Below are 19,700 nucleotides of genomic sequence, written 5' to 3'. Positions count from 1 at the left end.
TATAAAAACATGTATGACTCTTGTATTTTGCTATAATGAGGTTTAGTGTTATAATCTGGTTTCTTACTATATTTTCAAGAGTAAAACAAGCTCTGAAGAAATACTGCGTACCAACTGAGAGAGCCCAGGCAGTTGTGTTTCAGAAATGCATAAACTATGTCCACATAACAATAACTCAGTTAAAGACATTTTTCATAACATAGCAATCAAAAAAAAAGTTGGAAGTTCTAATGCTTTCTTCAGTGTGAGGCATGAATTTGAAAATGAATCTGTGGAGTAATCCTGGGAGGTTCTGAGCACTTCTGCAATCGTTGATTTCTGTTTCCTTTCTCACATAAAAACGGATTAAGGATGCCCAGTACCATACAAAATAAGTCCATGCAGGAGTTATTACTTCTCAATAGAAATTATTATGGTTATGCTATAATTTAAGCATTCAAAATGATTTGGGAGGTTTTAGTGAGGGGTCTGCATAAATGGAAGATACTACATTAATTTAATTTTGCAAGCTGTAGTACATTGAAAAGTCTGCTAACATTTAATAGGCTGTCATTCAAAATACTTTAAATGGTCGGGGAAATGTTGGTTAATAAGTTCACCACTGAATTTAATTAGCGAATGGAGGATTATCTAACTATGGAATTAGTATTAACATTAGCTACAATATATATACTGGGCAATGCTAATAGCATAAGTTACAAGAGTATTACTTTTATTCTTTCCCTAAGTAATTTTACTTAAAAGCAGTTTTCTGGCTTAGTGAATCGCATGATTTCATTTTTTTTCTTTTAAACTTGGCATTTAAACTAGATGGCAGAGAGTAAAATCTATTATATTGCCAAAAACATTTGCCATTTTGCCAGATAGATAAAGTTTCTTTATTTAGTTTGAGTATGAAGGTTTTGGTGCGTAAATCTTTGACAGGTGACTACTCTTAGTATTTCAAAACTTTATTGCCATTGTATGATAGCTTCAGTGCCTTTCACTTCTTAATAAAATAGTATATTCAAAAGATCAGTAGTAGACATCTGTTTTCACAGTTTAGAATAAAATGTAATTTCTTAGAGAAAGCTAACAGTGTTTGTGGCTGCCCCATTGAATCTAATAAAATTGCAGGAACTGCAGAAATGGGCACCTGAATTTTTTCACTGGGATACATTTGATAGACTAGATTTTGTATGTTCAGAGAAAACACGGCAGTCTTTTACTTAGGGCTACCTTAAGACTGTGATATCAGCCTCTCATAACAGAATGTGAAAATTTAAAGTAGTTGTGACTGTTTAAAGATGTCTGCTGGAATAGTATTAAGTGATTGTGGTGCATTCATTTGAGGGTCATAAATAGAAAATTTGGAGTAGACAAGTAAAATAGACAAAATATTATGTAGCATAATTATTTTGAAGAAATTTCTTGAAATTTGCTAAGGATTTACCTTTAAAGGTAAGACTTGAACTCTTGAAGTTGTATTTATCATGCTTTATCAGTGGAACTGCATCATGATAAATTAAAAAAAAAAACCAACCTGTACATTTAATTTTTAAGAAAAAGTATTTGCTGCTGATACCAGCTCTTGATTGGTGAGCAAGTGATTTTTAGATTGTCTATAGTCTCATGATATGTTTTATTGATTCTGTTTTGAAGGTAGCTGTAACTGAAACCCTGTGTTTTACTTTTGGTGATGTCTTACCCTAGTTTGTCTGGTGGAAATACAGTAGTCCCATGTGTCTTACATGTGATAAAATAATAATTGAGAATGCCATAATTAATTGTTGTTTGCATTTTGGGGGCTTTTTCAAATGTGATTAAGTAGTTGAAAATAAGATGATTACTTGAATATTTAATATTCTATTCTGGACCTTGACTGTTGCTGTCAAACCTGTAATGTAACAATAAACCTCGAGGTGGATTAGTCCAGCTATAGGTGAGTTCACTTGTGGAGAAAATCAAAGACCTTGGAAGGGAAAGGAGATGGCGGATACGCAATTCTGCAAGTAATTATTTATAGGCATACAGTTGTTAACGGCTACTTAAAAGGAAAAAACCTCTAGGGAATTAATTTATTAAAATTTTATTCTTCATTATACATAAATTCATACAATTACAAAAAGTATAAGATGAGAAATGTAATGTAGCAATTAAAGCCTCTTACTGAGAGCAGTCTTTTTGGATAAATGGCAAATCAAATTTTATCAATAGAGAAAAATCAAATGCCATTCCAGTATAAATTACTGAAACACTGTAACCTGAAATAATAAGCTTGAAGTATTTGAAAGCAGGTTTGTATTACTCTTTATGTTGTTAATCTTGCGGTGCAGTAATTCCAAATTATTTTATTTGAATTGTGGCTAGCAGGTACTTACTATATTATAAAGTTTACTCTTAAGAGGTAAAATATTTTTTTTTGTTCAACTGGTATAAAAACTGGAATGAAATTCCAAAATTGCTTTGTTATACAAACATGATGGGTACTCTTTTCATTATGCATGCATAAACAAAAGAAATAAATCATGCTTTTGTAGACTAAACACATTTACATTGTTTATTTCAGAGGAATAAATGTTTCCATTTCTCTGCTAGAAGAAAAATTGAAGGAGTGCAACTAATTCTGAATTTTCTGAGTATTTTTACCTTGCAGTTTCACTTCAGCTTTTTTTTTTTCCTCAATGGGCTTCTTGCTGTGACTTCTCTCTTTCCTTCTCCTTCTCTGCGGTACAATGTAGTGGCTTTTCCTAATAGAGAAATGAAGCACAATAGATCAAAAACGAGAAAAAAGTGGTTTAATCATTTCCCTGTAGAGCCCAGAGGCCAAAAGTGACAATAAGAATTGAAAGGCTAGCGTCTCTTTCCCTTTGCTTTAGTTGATGGTCATAATCATTTATATACTGAGTGTGATGCCTTATGGTGTGGGGTATCCCTTTTGTAACTTGAGATCAGCTCTTCTGATTGTGTCCCCTCCTAGTTCCTTTTGAACCCCCAGCCTGCTTTGCTAGTGGGGTGGGGTGATAAGCAGGAAAGACATGGACTGTGTAAGCACTGCTTAGCAATAGCAAAAACATCCCTCTGTTATTAACACTGTTTTTATCAGAAGTCTAAATCAGCTCCATACCAGCTACTATGAAAAACAATAACTCTGTCTTAGCCAAAATCAGCACAATTACACAGAATCCCTTGAACAGTTTTTTTTCTCCTAAGTTTCCTTTTTTTATTTTTGGTGGGGGGGGGGGGTGTGTGTGTGCCTTGATTACAGTATTGAACCTAAAAAGGCTGAATTGACACACTTGCATTGAGTTCTCTAGTTTTGCTTTGAAAGCAATGAAATCCTTAGTTAACTGCAATGTTTTTTTTGAAGTCGTGTCTTAAATTAAAGCTGATGCATCTCTGCCTCTGGGGTTCCCGCTGCTCCCTGTTGTGCTCTGCTGTCTGGCACCCTGTTATGTGACTGACCAGGGCAGTCCCCCTGTCACAGCAGCAAGTCATTGCTTCAAATGACATGAGCTTTCCCAGAGGTTTTTGTGTGTCAGGGCAGATGCCTTAAACTGAATGTTGGGTTAGTCTACTTAATTCTTTGTGGATATAATGAACTAAAAGAACCTGCCTAAATTAGTCTAATAAAGCTTTTGATCCACTCTAAATAAAATTTTTGTCTCCTTGGGGATCTGAGGGCATTTCAAAATGTGGGTTGTTTTAGCAATCATAAGGAAGACATTTGTGATGGAAGGTAATGGCATGATGCTTAAAACTAGCCCTGTGTTTTAAACCTAACAAGTCAGTGCTGCTTTGAAATGTAACAAAGATGTTTCTAAATCACTGTGCTCTTTACTGGTGCCAGATTTGCTTTTGAAGTACAGTCTTCCAGCAAGCAATTAGTTCTTTTGCTTTTAGGTAGGACTGCTGAAGTCATATCTGCAATACTGTTCTGTTAATGAAAAAGCTTTTACAGAGCTTTGTTTCCTCTGCAGTCTGTCGGGAGGAAAAAAAAAGTGTAATACCTTCTCAGGTAATGGGACTGGTAGACCCTCTAAATACAAGAATCAAATCTCTGGGGGAAAGTTGCATTTCATTATGCACATATTTCATGAAATTGAACTGTGAGCAAGGAATTATGCTCTTTAAGTCTCATTACTAGTTTGCTTTGGTTAAGTATTTGGGATGTCTCTGTGGTTAGATAACACTATTAGTGCAGGATGTAATGGGCAATCACAGACTTCCTTGTGTGGAGCTCTTCAAGCTTAAAATACAAATTGTAGTATTTCTGGGGCAATCTGCAAATAAAATTACGACACAGTGTGAAATCAAGCCTGAAGTCTCAATTAGTCTGTCACTTCCCATAGAATATTCTAGGCTTCTGGCATAAGCAGTTAAAACAATGATTACAGTTAAAGCAAGGATTTAAAATTTATGACTTTGACTAACCTTTTGGTGATGGCGTCCTTTACCCTCTTTCATAGATTGGTGTCATGGTTTTATTTCAAAGTACCTTGGGGGCCTGTTGCTATTCCTTCTTCTCCCCTCTGTGGCTTTTCTTTGCTCTTTACCATTCTGTGGGTTGAATTCACTTGCTTTTGCTTAAGAAACCAGCACTACTTTAAACAAGCCTGGAGTATGGTGTCAGGCTTCTAGCTGCCCCTTCCGAAGGTGTCCCTCCCTGTGCCCTCTGTCAAATCTGCTAGCCATGTACAAATCCCAGCTTTCTTAAGGCATCCAGAGTGGCAGATATCTATGTTTACGCATGTAAAGCCCAACCAGTTTTTTTACTCTTCCTGTCCAATGTCTTCCTTCTGTCTGTCCGTCTCCCAGAAACGCCAGTTTTCTCCTTAGTTCAAATACTTGAAAACTCAGAGCAACTTTTCTGCATTTGTGCTTGCTGAGCCAGGGAGCTCAAAATACAATTGCTAGGGTGTTATATAAGCTACCTTTGCTTTTTGTAAGCAGTATAATACCTTCTAAGGTGTAGCATAACATCACAGTCTTGTGGCACAACATTCTTTACTTACCTGATGGGGTAAGACTGATCGTAAGCTTTTGCTTGCTCAACAAACTACTTCCAAACTCTAAGCCAAGAGTTGGAATTGCTCCTTGTGGCTTAACCCTGGGCTCCATCGTGTGTAATTGTTATTTGGGAAGACGGACACCATAATGTTGAATGTACTCCCATTTCTTTTTTGTCTCCCCAGCTTATATGCTGAGCATGAGGCCGTATGGTGTGGGATATCCCTTTGGTCAGTTGTGGTCAGGCTGTGTCCCCTCCCACTTTCTTGTGTACTCCCAGCCTGCTTGCTGTTGGGGTGGCGTGAGAAGCAGAACAGTTTTTGAAAATGTTTTCATCACAAATCCAAAACATATCACCATGCAAGCTACTGTGAAGAAATGTAACTGTACTCCAGTCATATACATACAGATATATATATATATATATGTAATGTAGTTCTGTACTTACCTTTTGTGCTCTACTGACCCTGTGACCCTGGCCCTCGTTGAACAGCTATGTCAGTCATTTTAGAGACAATGTGGAGTAACACAGTTATCTTATTAGGATAGTCTGTTTGCAAGGCTGGATTTGTTTGGGGAGAAAAAGCTTGGTGAAAAATAATTACAAAATGCATCTTCATTGATGTAACGAACATCCATCTTCATTACATCAGTGCTACTCTTCCCCGTGTGGGTAACAATTCAATCTTCAGACCAGTCCCAGAACTCTCTTAATCAGCAATCTGCTATAATGCTTTCATGGAGGCACATCTGCCTTTTCTAGTGCCCTACTTGTATTCGATCAGAAAAGACATTTTCTGTCATATCATTGGTGCTACATTGATCTTACTGATCTGATTTTGTATGTTCAGAGAAAACACGGCAGTCTTTTACTTAGGGCTACCAAGCCTACTGGAAAATTGCAGACTAGGTGATTTTATTTATCTCTTGGCAAAGGTATTGCTGTGTGTTGTGATTTGAAATCTGTTTTGTTGTGTGTTGAATTTTTGGAGCTGTATGGTAGGCTTCTGATAACAAAAAAGTGTACTCTAAAAGCAATGGGAATTAGAGATGTTTCTGAGATCTCATTAAGCTAAATCTTCCTTACATGTTATGTTTTAGGAAATCTTCATGAGACCCACAGCGAAAGGGAAGGAAGGCCTATTGCTTTTGATGAGACAAGGGTGATTACCAATGCCCACTGAAGCACTTTAGATTTGAGATTAGTCTTAAGAATGATTTTTAGCAGTAGGCAAACAGTAGGGAGCTCTGCAGTATTTTGTATTACTTTGAAAATATGCAGAACATTATAGCCAGTATATACAGCAAGTTGTGAATTGTTCCTCTGCATTGTATAAATTTGATTAAATCTTGCTGCTCAGAGCATTTTATAATCCTTGTTGTTAACCAAAGAAAATAAGATGCAGTTTTAATAAAAGGAAACTCTGCTGTTGAGACATAAACCATGCATATATTTTTAAAAACAGAGGCTGCTTTTGCTGCTCTGTAGGTCATTGTTTATCTACTCACAGCAACTCTCCTGTTTTATGAAGGAGAGGGAGATGTTGGAAGGTGTGTGAGCTCGGCCTGTGTACTTGGTCTCTGTGCAGAAGAAATTGTCCACGCAGGTAGTGGATGTTGAGATGTCTCTGTGTGTTTGACTCGCATAGTGTAGAGCAGCTGGACTGAACTGAGAAGTGGCTTAATATTTTGGTGAGCTTCCCAGAATAATGCATCTTTTCCATTCATCTTATTCTCCAGTTCCTGAGCCTCATGATCAGCAGTTAAAGCTTGGCCTCCCATTTTTGTTTTGTTTTGTCTTAAAATTGTCCCTATTTCGTAATAAAAAATGAAGGAAACTTTGAGTCTGCAGTGGTATACAATGTTGCAAATACGTTTTTCCTATTCCTTCTTTTTTGACCACTCTCTTAGGTAAATATGTAGTAATTTCTCTTAATACTTCTGACGGTATTTTAACTTGTGGTGTATATATTGTTTGTCAGGTCACCAAAACAGTGCCTAGAGATGGCTCATGTTCCAATGTCATCAGCCTCTTCATAACTAAACTGTCTTACTGCAGGGGTGAAGTAAGACTGTGATTGCCAGAAATATGGTTAGACAGTATAATGCCACCTAAGTAAGGCCTGACTCAACACTGAAGAGCTGCAAGTCAAGAAGAGCTGTATGCACTGATGCAGTGTATCAGTTCATGCCAATCTTTTTTTCAGTAATAGCTCCCAACTCATTCCTGAATGCAATAGTCATACAAGTGATTTGTTTATCTTCCTGTTTTGTTCTTTTTGATTTGTAAACCAAAACATCCAATTTATTCTCCACCATATTTCTACAAAATTACATGGCTTGAATGCTCACTTACTTGATTGCTTGAAAGCTTTCATCTGTAGAGTTTAGCTGTTTAATTTGCATGCTCTTGGTTGTTATTTTGTCTGAATTTGGAGTTTAGCTTTGAATGCACTGTTTTTATTTTACTCACATTATTTTTATTTTACTTTCTTTATGTATTTTACATGGGGTGCATCTAGAATTTCTGTCAAAATCTGCATTATAGTATATTTTCTATTGTTTAAGTATTCTTCCTATTTTCTGCTAGTTCCTGCCTGTGCATGCTCTTCCAGGATACCAGTTAGACCAAATAAAATGCCATTTGTTCTTTTCTGTGAGTGTGTGTGCCATTTGCAGATAAGGTGTGGCTTTAGATGGTAGAAACCACAAGGAAGAGTTTTGGCTTTTGACAGATTTTGTTTTGAATGCCTTCTTTTTTTTTATTGTTTTGTTTGCTTTCTGCTTGCACACCCCTTTGCCAGCAGAACAATTACAATATTCCCTCCTTGCTTTTTATTCTTGACACTGGAGGGCATAGGAATAAGACATATGACAAGGACATATCTGCAACATTCAAATGAACATCTTTTGTTCCTACAGAAATTTTAGAAGTCCTGCAGATTTCTATCAACCAGAAGAAATCTGGGACTAATTACCTGGAGCTATTCACAATGTATAGTTTAGGGATAGCTTTATTTGGTATCTCTACTCTGGGGTTTCTGTAGCAGATTTAACAGAAGGAGACAAGTTCCCCAAATCTCTGGTATGTTAATGGAAGTACTCTTCTGATTCATGAGATTAGTGAATAAGATAGATTAAAAAATAAGAATTCAAGTCTCACCATGTTGTATGACTTTGCTTTTGTTCCAATATAAATGACTCAGCTTTTAGTGATTCCTGATAGTGAATCTATGCCTTTCAGCATAGGGATTTCATAAAAATAAATTGATTTTGGCAGCACAAAGTGACATTATATTATGGGCAAATACATTGTTATTCTGGCAAAAGATGAATGTTATTAGTAAAATGTAACAACCAAAGAAAAAGTGGAGTCAGATTCTTGGGCAGAATAGCTAAATCCATACATTTAATTAAGGGATGAGGGGGAAAAATAAAGCTGTTTAAATAGAGAGGGAAAACTGCTCTAGAAAGATAAAAAATGTGTAAGCTTATTTCTTTTAAAAAACCCAAAATACCCTAAAACCATGTCCCCTCCAAAAAAAACCCCTTGTTTGCTTTGTTTTAGAAAATCTAATGAGGCCCCTTAAGAACTATGGAATCGCATGGTGAGCATATGTTTTTATTTAAATCAAGCTTCATTTCAGATGTACTTGGTATTGTGCTGTAAAGCTCAAGTTTTTGGTTTGTTGTTTCAGCATGTCTATGGGTTTCTTGATAGAAGAGACTGCCCCGGTTGTGTGGAGAGGGCTCATGGTAATGTCAGCTGTTGAAAAATTGTTGAGACAGGTAAGGCTTAGTTGTGTATTTCTGCTTCAAAGTAATCACTTATTTTGAAATGCCTTTAACTGATACATGAGTGCCCACGACATTATTTCATATGTTAGTGGTGAGAATTTTTGTGTCTTGGTCTTCTTAAATTCAGGTCAGGGGGAAAGTTCTGTGAAACACTTCTGTGTTTACCTATCCCCCTCAAACAAAGCTGTTGTTCTATGCCTTTTGCCTTCTGTCTCATTCCTTTTTATGTTTCTTTATGCATTTTGTTAAAAAAAAGGCATTTTGAAGTTGCCTAAGGATTTGAATGTATGGGTATCTATGCAGATCTACAGCTGTATTCCCTTATGTGCTTGTTAATTCACCAGGACTAAGAATTATTGGATGGCATTTGAAGTGACAGGTACAGGAAAATCATTAGCTGCAATCTCTGTGTAATGCAGATAGATTGTTAGTTAATAAATTTTCTGGCATGTAGAAGTGGGATGACTTCTTTATTCTGTGGCAGATTTTTTTTCTTTTATTTTGAAGAGATCTGTGGAGTGCTAATGAGACAAATAGCTGAAAAAATGCATTAAGGTTGCATGTTGAGACTTTGAAATGACCCAGATTGTTCACAGCTGACATCCATTCTAGGGATCTACTGTGTACAGCCTGAAAATCACAAGGTTTCTGTTTGTCTTCTTCAAATGCTTCCATATACTGTTTCTTTAATGACTGAAAAGAGTATTTTCTTCAGTCTTTTTCCATTTTTACTGAATTCTCCTTTAGCACAGATTTTAGAATACTGGCACTTACTCCTCTGGTGGTGGAAACCATACACCTGCCAAAATTTCAGGAAGACCATCTTTGTCTAGAATTGACCTTTAAAAGTAAGAGGTATCCATGCCAATAGCTGTGGAGACCATCCTGCCCTCTTTGTGTGCTGTGTTGCGCTGCCTGGCTCAGGAAACTGGAATGTAAAACACCGAAGGTAGAGCTAAAGTTAGCACCTGCTGCATTGGCATGCTCTGCCCTGGGAGACTGGAGCTGGCAGGCACTGCAGTGCTGTTCCTCAGTCCGTAGTGTCCCAGATGGGGAGCGTGTGCCAGCATCCTTGTGCAGGGTGCTGGTGATGCTGTGTAATGAGCTTGCTGCTCCCTAGCAACCAGTGCAGTTACATGCTGGCCAACCATGCTGTGGGAACGAGACAAGTCCATTAATGCTCAGGGCATCACTGATTTCCCTGGCAATGAAACCTAAGCTGTGAAGGAGAAAGGCTTTATGGCTAAATTTCTCCTGCCCACATGCATTTTGCTTCTGCATGATTACCAGGTTAGTCTTAAATCTCAGCTGGAAAAGTTTGCATCTCTTTCTTTGAAGAGAAGCTCACAGGTTACAGGGAAAATGAGCAGGTCTGTCTGATGTCCAGGTGGCTTTAAGAAAGGAAAGAATGCATGTTCCAGACTGAGACATGCTATTTTGTTTTTAAAAACTGTAATCTCTCTTCTGCAGTAAGCAGCCATTGTCAGGAATGGGTTAACTGTAGGACCAATAGTTTAATAACTTTGGACACCTAAACGAGAGAAACACAGCATGCGATGATCCTTTTAAAGATACTATTGTTCTGTTTTATATTAGAAATAGTTTTGTGATCTGTTTGGGACTTCAAAGTTTTTTGTTTTCTCTTTATCTGTTCTGCTTGGTCTTAGCTATTACCTCTTGTTTAACAGGATAAAGTTGCTTCCAAGAATAAAATACTTCTGGTATTTAACTTCCTAAAACCATATCCTTAAGAAATAGCTTATCTCATTAACTGCATGGAAACCATTTAAATTAGCTCCTTAATCTAGATTTGTAGAATAATGTAAGTGTAAGAAGTTCCTGTGCATTCAGACAAGCGGGTAAAATACTAAGTTATTAAAATAGTTAATTCAGCCTAATAGAAAACATAGCTGTTCCCAGACTCTTTCCCTAAAAGCATTGGTGGTATTTCATATTTGGGTTTACTGTTAGATGGTGGAGAGGTTTTTTAATTGTTTGATAGCATCAAGACTATGCATTCACTCTGTGAATAATTTTGGATGAGTTTTCTTTTTTTCCATATGAACAGATATGTTTTCCTGAGTTTATCATGCTTCTGGTACTGCAGTAAAGCATTTGAATTGCTTAGTTTCCAAATTCTGTAATGGGGACTTGTTAACTCATAAATGTAAGTGCCTGTAGTGTGTGTTTCAATGCTTGTCTTACACTTGGAACTTAAAAAAAAGATTGTGTGATTCTTACTTTGTTAAATATATTTGTTAAATATATACATAAGGCTTTCTGTATATACTTACTGCATGTGATCTCACTCTTTGTAATAGAGGTTTGTTGAATAGTGTCAGACTGGTAGATAGCAGGCAATAATAGTGAAGTAGTGAGTGGTGAGTGCTTGGTGTTTCTCTGGTAATGCATATCTCATGAGCAAGGTCATTTTCTACAACACATCGTATTGTTCTCCTTTAGCAGAATTTGAAGGAAATGTACCTTATAATACCAAACAAAGTAAACAGTTTAAGATGTTATATTGCTTACACTACCTATATATTGATGTGCGTGTATCAAATTAGTTTATAAATGAAAATATGTAGCATATTGATTCTGTAAAAAAAATAATTGCTCAATAGAAAAGAAGGAAAGTGACATTCTTAAGCTATTGAAAGAACAAGAAATACAGGAGGAAATTATATTTCACCTGTAACAAAAGTGAATTGCAAACAGTAATGGATCATTTGATCTTTATAAACATATGCATAACTCTTTCTGTTAAATATATCTCTAGTTTATATGTCTTAAAATTGCCCAAAATTTTGTTGTGGTTTAGAAGTGACTTCTTTCTTAACATAATAAGATGTACTGTAGGCCCATTTAAACTTCAGGATGGTCTGTCACTTATCTGGATTTTGACTCTTATTTCCCTGTCACAGTTATCTTCATGTAAAAAGTCTTTCACCTATGTTAACACTTCTTTTGAATCTTGCTTACCTGTAGGTGAGATGGAAGAGAGTATTTTTTTTTTTTTAAATTTAAGTTTTAAAAGATCTCTCTTTTCTCTGAAGGTATAATTGCAGTCCAGATAAGGAAGCTTTCATAGCTCTCCAGTGTCATCCATGGCATTAGGCTTTTTCTCTGTGGTTTTCACTTCACTTGAGAAGCTGCCTACTCTTTTGTCTGGTCCCATTTACTTTGTTCCTTTACTCTGTGAATCTTGACTCAGTGTGACGATATTTGATTCAGATTAAACAACCTACCTCAAAACTCATAATCTTGCTGTATTTGTTGTGGGACTGACTTACGATTAACCTTTAGGCTAAGCACAGTAAAGATATGATATTTTTTGAGAGTTGCCTAATGCCTGCACTTGAACAGTAATGTGTCTGAAAAGCTGTTGAAATAAGTATCAAGTAGGTAGCTAAGAACCTTAGAAATGAAAAGATTATTAAAAAAAAAGACAAGGCAAGCAGAACTTGCTCTCTGGTTTGAACTGCTTTTTCAGCAGGGATTTCAAATACCATTACCACTGTCCCGTACACTCTGTATGGCAAGTTTTCTAGCACCATTCTCTTTTCTGTTGTAGGGCATCTTGACAGTTGATGGCAAAGGAGCAATTAGAAGGGTGCACATACAAACCTGCTGTGTCTTGGAATGTGTTGTGGCAATTATTCTGCCAAAAGGCTCTGAGAAAGGAAGTGGCACTGTACTGACTGCCAATTTACTATCTACTATGGTCCTAGAAGCAATACAAATGGAGGGGGTTTCCTTTTTAGCAAGTAATCAGTAAAACTTTTAATATTAAAGATAGCAAGTGTTGATTTCTCTGATCTTGGACTCACTATCTTATTCTGTGTGTGTTACCTAGTTGAACTATCAGCAGAGAAGGAAAAAAAAATCAATATTCTGCACACAAGTCTGCTTCTCTTTAAAAAAAAATCAAGTAAAAGTGGGACTACAGATAAAATGCAAGTGCATATTTTATTATGTAATATTCTCCTTGTATCTTTGTCCTATCAATAGATAAAGTTATATCACTACTAGAAGCAAGTGTTGCCTACACAACATGGATTACAGATACCAGCAATTCTGTTTTGTGTAAACAGTTCCCTTGAAACTAGCCTAGAAGTCTGCTCTTTTTTCAAGGCATGGATCTCAAGTTGATGAACACCCTTAATAGGATTTCTTACCCTGACATGACATTTTAACCTATGTTTTTGCAGGCTAGTCAGATCTTAAGAGGAAGGACTCTTGTATTTCTTCCTTGTCGTAGTTTTCAAGAGTGTCCAGAATATTTTCTGCCTCTTTGGTATATTATGGCTATAAAGCAGAGCTTCAGTCTGCTAAGTACTTGTGAATCCTGAAGGTTCCTTTGATGTATGTGATAAGGATGGAGCCATGTTCCCAGAAAGATGAAGTTTTTTCTGCAATGGCTTAATTCTAACGAGTCCCTAAAATGCTCTTATTATCATCAAATTGTAATTCCTTGAACTTTCTTCCTGCTTATTTTAGCACCACTTCAGCCTCTGTTTTAGTCAAGGTAGGTGTTGAAAGAAAATTAAAATGAAAGAAAGTTTCACTGGCATAGATACAATTAGAAAGGGAGAATACAGGGAAGTTAGCAGAAAGCAAATTAAATAAAACTTCCAATGCAGAGCCATTATCAGCAAAAGGAGGTGGAGTCTTGAACTTTGATGCTTGGACAAGTTTTATCCCCTGTAAATTTATGTTGAAAACCATAAATTAAACAGAAGAAGGATCAAAGTTATTTTATTAGCTAACCCAGAGCTTATTAGGACTGTAGTCTAAAGATTAAGCCTTATCCTTTAAAAAAAATTTCAATTCAGTTTATGTGATTATTTAATCTGTACATAATTTTGAAAATTTGGCTAGCAATGAGGACTATGAGTGCTACTTTCTTTCAAAACCAGCACCGGCCAGAGATAGTGATGGTAGCAATTATATAGTGGAGTGTATGAATGTAGGTATATGTACTTGGACCTTTTTTGTAGCATAATTCTCTGATGCTCAGTTATCATACATAGGTAGTTGCAGAGTATATTATGTTGTCACTGTGAAGAACATTAAATGCTCTAGTGCAGCCAGAACCTGCATGCATACTTTGTAGGGAATAGGAAAGATACAGACAAATGGATAAATATTCTTTAAAATATTGAGCAGACTATGTATTTTGAGGTCTGGGTTTTTTCAAGAGCCCATATGAGAAAACTGCCATAAAAGCCACCATTGTGTGAATAGAACAGTAAAAACTCATGTTTAAAGATTTGGGATTAAGGTGACCAGGAAACAGAAGTAGTATTTAATTTTTGGAAAGCAAATACTATGGAGGCTATTTGGTTTTGGGTTTCTGATCAGTCTGAAGTGACTCATCTGTATAGAGGAGATTATAGATATTCAATACTGTTTTTGTTTGAGTGGCTTTACGTAGTAAATTCCTACATGCAGTTGCTACTATTTGAGAAGTGTGTATGTAGTAATTGGTATCCTCCTTTCCACCATTTGCATTGGAGAGGTTGCAAGTGAAGTCTGGGGCTAGAATTTCTTTAGGTGTGGTTTATTTAGCTATAAATTAATGCTGCACTTGAAAAGACAAAAATAGGTAAGGTATTGAGAGCAAATGTATTTATACCTGATAAAATAGCTACCAAGCTGCCATTGGCTGTTTTACTGTGCACATTCTAGGCAGCAGAATGTTCTGTATATGGTGTCTGTAGACATTAGTCCAGTCTTGTTTGGCATATGTGTGCATAACACTCTTGTCTTATAGCTCAGGAATTCTTCAGCCTGTAAATTTTCAGATTTGCACTGCGTTATGTGTCTGTGTATATAAATGCATTTCTCATTAACAGAACAATGGAAAAATTAGGGGAAAGCTTTCTGCATGAGGAGGAACAATGTGGATTTGATTTGAAGCAATAAACAACGAAAACATAGTCACTGAAGTAGTTAAGTACTACATGCTGAGCCACCTGTCTGATTGGTTAGTATGGTTTCCTAAGAGTTGTCCATTGGCTTCTGTTTGTGACCATTTATTGTCTTTTGCCTTATGTTTTTGGGACCATGGAAATCTTGGTCTGTTTATGCAGTGTTCATTTATAAAACCTTTTCTCTTTTGAGCACAATATGTTTTGCGTTCCTGGTTCTCACTGTCTGTTTGTATGAATGACATATATCTGTTAAGAATGCCTGAGATCAGTATAAATGTATCACTGGCATTCACCATGACTGGTGTTCTTCAGGACCTAAATCCCTTTTGCAGATACATATGTAATTGCTTAGCTTTTGATTGTACATGCTACCTTGCCTGTATATTCTCCAGCAAAGAGCCATCAAGGTGATACTGGAGCGTGAAGCATTCAGTGCAGTGTGCAAAGAGACACTGAGGAACTGGGTTTATTTTATTTTGAGACGGTTAAAGGGAGATATGAACTGCTGTCTTGAACTACCTAATGCATACATACAGAGAAGATGAAAGTAGATTCTTTGTGGACATGCACATTAATAGCACAAGATATAATGAATGTGTGTTGCAATATATAGTAAAAAATGTGAGGGGGTGTTAGTGGTTTGGTTTTTTACAGATGAAGTAATTGCATGTCAGAACAGGTTGCCAGGACAGATTCTTGAAACTCTTTTTTGGAAGATATTAAGAACTCATCTGGGCAAGAATCTGAGTAACCTGCTCTAAGTTGTTTCTGCTTTCTGCAGAGGTCCCCGAGGTCCTTCAAACCTAAGTTGTTCTGTGAATCTGGGATTAGTTCTAAAATTGGCATTCCACTGCCTATTTAACTGTCGGTCTGTAACTCCATTAAAGCTCAGAGAGAAGAAAATGGTTCTGCCTATCACAGAAATCATTGGTTAGAGCAGTTAGTCAAAACCTAAACTGAATGTAGGTGTCTCTCTAATATGACTGCCTTAATCACTAAGCAAGGGAGTCATACCATGGAGTGTTGCAGTCAAATAAACATGTTTCAACATAATGACTGAGACCATCCTTTCCTCAGTAGCATTTGTCTCTTTAGACTGTTGAGGTGCTGAGGAGGAGACGTAAAAGTCAAACGCTAATAGACCTTATTTCTTGAATGAGCATGCTTAATATGAGCTATGAAAAAAATAGAAGAAATACATCTTTTGCTTTCCTATCATACCTCTTGTTTATATAGAAGTTCCTTGATCTAGGAGAGAGGTTTGAAGCATGCATTGATGTGCTCTCAGGCACTAAGAATTGACTAGGGATGGCATAAAGAAGTTTTGCTGAAAACTTGTGGCAATTTTTTTGCATTAGCTTTAGTAGTTTACTGTCTAGGATGCAGGCCTCTCTGAAACTCAGACTAAGAGATCTGGCCTTTCTCTGTAGTGCATGGAGAAGCATACACTGATTTAGTTTCTTTTTTTGTTGAATGTTGCCATCGGTGTCAGTCCTGAGTAATTTAAATTCCAATTGGACAAATAAAAATTCAAAGATGGTGGCAAAAGTAATCTTTATAAAGTAAGTAGAATAAGTCTTTTATGTCAGATATTTTTGGACGAAAGGCAAGCAGGATCTTGGAGACCTGAACTGAAGGCTGCCATGGTTTTAAGTGTTTTTTAAACAGGAATACTGGTGGTATTTATATGGAAAGTTTCAAAATGTGGACTACAGGAGAAACCTAATGCTGCTCTTATTTTTTTTTTTTTTCCACTGACAAAGGGGTCTGTTCTTTCTTTCTAGCTGCTGTAGGTTACATGCAAAAAGGGACATCATGCTGTACTGAATGTTGGAGTTCCTCAGTGGTTGGTGTCCTGCCTTCAGGAATGGAAATTTAAACCAAAGCCTGGCCTGGAACTACTGCATACCTGAGGTGGAGGGAATACATCAGTTGTCATTCCCAGTGGTACTATTTGAGGGATTATTTTCCCCTCCTGAAATTATCTTCGCACTCTTTGGCAGTGTCTTAAGATAATAGGTGGAAATTGGGATTTTAAGGATAGCAAGAACTTGTCATCCTTTAGATACATTTCTTAAACAAATTGGCAGAAAGTACCCCTTTTGCTGTGTTTCATCACTTACATGGTAAATATCAGAGATGAAATTATTATAGTGTTGGCAAAAAACTTTCTTATCAGTACAAAATCAGTGAGACAGTATTGGTGGATGGGAGAGAGTAATGAAATGGGAATTAGAATGGTACATATTGGGTCAGGAGGAAGACAATAACAATTTGATGGCTCAGATTTTTTGTAGCTGTATTTTCAGTGAATTGAAAGGATGCCCAGAATAGTAATAGTGAATCAATGCTGAAAATTATTCTTATTGTAAATGTAAAGAGCAAGTGAAGAAGCAGCACTGCTGTGAAGCCAGATGATTTTTTTTGTGTGGATTTTATTTTTAACACTTTTTGGTTTAGGAAGGGAACTCTATCAAGAGATGAACATTGAAGGCATTTAACTACATTTTCAAGACAGGAAAAGAGTGAGATGGTGCAATGGGAAATTTTAGTAAAAGGGGTAAGAAGCATAAATAGCTCTGGTTTTCAAACTTTTCTAGTCTTTTCGTGTTCTAGTACAAATGAAAGAGTCTGTGCACACTTGTTTGTGTATCAACAGAGATAGGTACCAGAAATATATATGCTTAGTGCAGATCAATACTGTATTTCTCTTCCTATGTTTTGTGTTTTGGCAAATATCCATCCATCTTAGGATACTTGCTAATTTCAAAACTGACAGGTGTTTCACAATATTCATGTGTTTATCCAATTTATCTCCAAGTAAGTGAGGCAGATAGTCAGTAGCAGATATTTGCAGTTTACGTTTCATAGAACTAAACAAAGCTGCTATATGTATATGCTTATAAACAACAAAGATTATAGTTTTTTTGCATATTTGCAGTGCATAATTCTAAAATACAGTACTCTTACTTGCTGTGTCACTACAGTGGAAAATTTGCCATCTTTTCCACAATTACAAAAATATTTCTTCTGTTTATTTCTTCTGTTTCAAGATGCCTCAGCCCAAGGTGGACTTAGAGGTGGTTAGTTCAGGCTCAAGTCTTACAGTTTTGGCAAAAGGAAAAAGTTAATCAAAGAAATAAGAGCAATTGCATCTTTAGGGAGTTGGAAAGTTTTCTGTTTTTATTTTTGAAATCTGGAGTATGAGAATGAAAAGATCCAGACATTTCATCCCTAAACCAAGTTTTTGGTGTTATGTATTTGTTCTATTTAGAAAGCTCCTTTGCTATTGGAGGTATTTTGAAAAGGGGAATGACACAGTAGTAAATAGTGACTGAACTGCCAATGCTAAAACTGCCCCAGGATGTGCTACTAAGATTGCATCTACAGCTGAAAGATGGTAAACAATAACTTTGAATACTTGTGAGATTTTTCTTCAGTCTTTAATAAGCTTTCCTTTAAATCAAGGAAGGTCAGGTTTTGTTCTCTTGTTTCATCACTGAAATTAAGAAAACTATTTCAAGGGCAAGGTAAGATGACCCATTCATACTATACAAAAAATGTTAAAAAATTCTTATACTCATTTTTTGTTACGTTTATTTTGCTGAGACTAAAGGACAAATAAACTAGTTTCTTCTCCTGAACCGACTTAAGTCAATAGAAATCTCCACACTAATTTCTACACTATGGTTCAGCTGTGATGTTGATGTTTAGAAAAGCTTGCTACAGGAATTTATATAATCATCACTAATTTGCTCATCTGTTAATAATCACCTTGAAAGGTCCTGTCTGTCCAGAGAGAACTGCCTTAACCAGTCCCAATCAGTATGTACATATTAAAGAAAACAATGGTACTTCCTGGAGATCAGAAGCTGAATGTCAGTGCAGAGATGTACTGTAGCCAGAAATGTGGGAGGTGACAGAAAACTCTTTCTGTTTATTTCTCTGTCCCCCAGTTAGAGTACTTCTATTGTCACCCTTTGACTTGTGTGTTTCTGTGTGTTTTGTGGTGGGTGTGACTGAGCGAATATGGGCTTGATTCTTTTTGTTTCCAGCTGAAGCTACAGAACCTGTTCTCTAGCCTTTCTTCCCTTAATGAAGCAGGATCCATACAGCTCCCTGTTGCTTTATTGGCTTGCATTAGTAGCTGATATGAAAAGGGATTATAGTTGCTGAAAGGAATTGACAATCATAGAGGGAAGTGTTAAGAAAACCAGAAAAACCCAAAAACATTAGCCAACATCTTACTGCTGAGCTGGAAGCATTTGCTGTAAATGTACTTTAAATGTCTTTGAGGATTAAAAAAAAGGCAAAAAAAGAAAAGCCTAACAGCATAGTGAGAATGTATTTACAGCAAACATTTCTTGGCCTGGTTCCTCAGCTGTCATGGTTATGACTGTGCAGTTACTGCTGCTGTGGGAACAGGCTGGGAGAGTGTTTTCTTTGCTCTCCTTCCAGTAGTCTCATCTCTCACACACATTACACAGGTATGCATGTGTCTGCTGTCCTTTGCATAAAACAAAACAAATGCAAAACATGCAACTGTTTTGCTGGATTTGTTGACTAGACAGGAAGAAATGGCCGAGAGCTCATAATGTCTCAAAATGGCTGTGCTGGGGTTAGATTTTTTAATTTTTTTCTCTCGGGGTTTTAAGGGGAAGTGGTTTAAGGTTTCTCTGCAGCAAAGTTCAGAACTTCATGCCTAAATGGCACCCAGCATCATTCTTGGAAAGAGGTAGTGATTTAAGCATGATTTGAAGTGTTTGCTAAACAGGAGTAGGGGTGGTAGAAGAATGAGGGAAAGAGAAGGCACTGCTTGTTTTCTTTTCTAAATGAAACTTCCATTATTTATGTAAACTTTTTCCAAAAAATAGGAGACACTTCATGCTACTCTTCTACTTCCTCTGTTCTCCTCTGCTAATAAGAGGGTTTGTTCTTTGTTTCTAGCTGCTGTAGGTTAGATGCAAAAAGGGATGT

The 19,700-nt window shown here is 36.5% G+C and overlaps 1 protein-coding gene across 12 annotated transcripts in view; it reads left to right on the top strand.

Annotated features, from left to right (window-relative positions):
- The window catches only part of NUBPL (NUBP iron-sulfur cluster assembly factor, mitochondrial), a 121,583-nt gene that overhangs the window by 18,640 nt on the left and 83,243 nt on the right, over positions 1 to 19,700 (top strand). For 7 of the 12 annotated variants that reach the window (XR_010364482.1, XM_064424008.1, XM_064424005.1 and 4 more), the window contains 2 exons: positions 8,558 to 8,597; positions 8,688 to 8,778. The exons of 3 other annotated variants lie outside the window; for them this stretch is intronic. Coding sequence is in view for 8 of the 9 variants with exons in the window: in XM_064424008.1 (XP_064280078.1) it covers positions 8,558 to 8,597; positions 8,688 to 8,778 (131 nt within the window). In the remaining variant the exon portion in view is untranslated. The remainder of the gene's footprint in view (positions 1 to 8,557; positions 8,598 to 8,687; positions 8,779 to 19,700) is intronic. 2 more of the 12 variants (XM_064424014.1, XM_064424013.1) reach the window with 1 other exon arrangement.

This window comes from Passer domesticus, chromosome 6 (assembly GCF_036417665.1).
Source record: "Passer domesticus isolate bPasDom1 chromosome 6, bPasDom1.hap1, whole genome shotgun sequence".
In the NCBI taxonomy this organism is placed as follows: domain Eukaryota; kingdom Metazoa; phylum Chordata; class Aves; order Passeriformes; family Passeridae; genus Passer; species Passer domesticus.
Note: the sequence above shows the minus strand (reverse complement) of the source record. Positions and strands in the feature narration are given on the sequence as shown.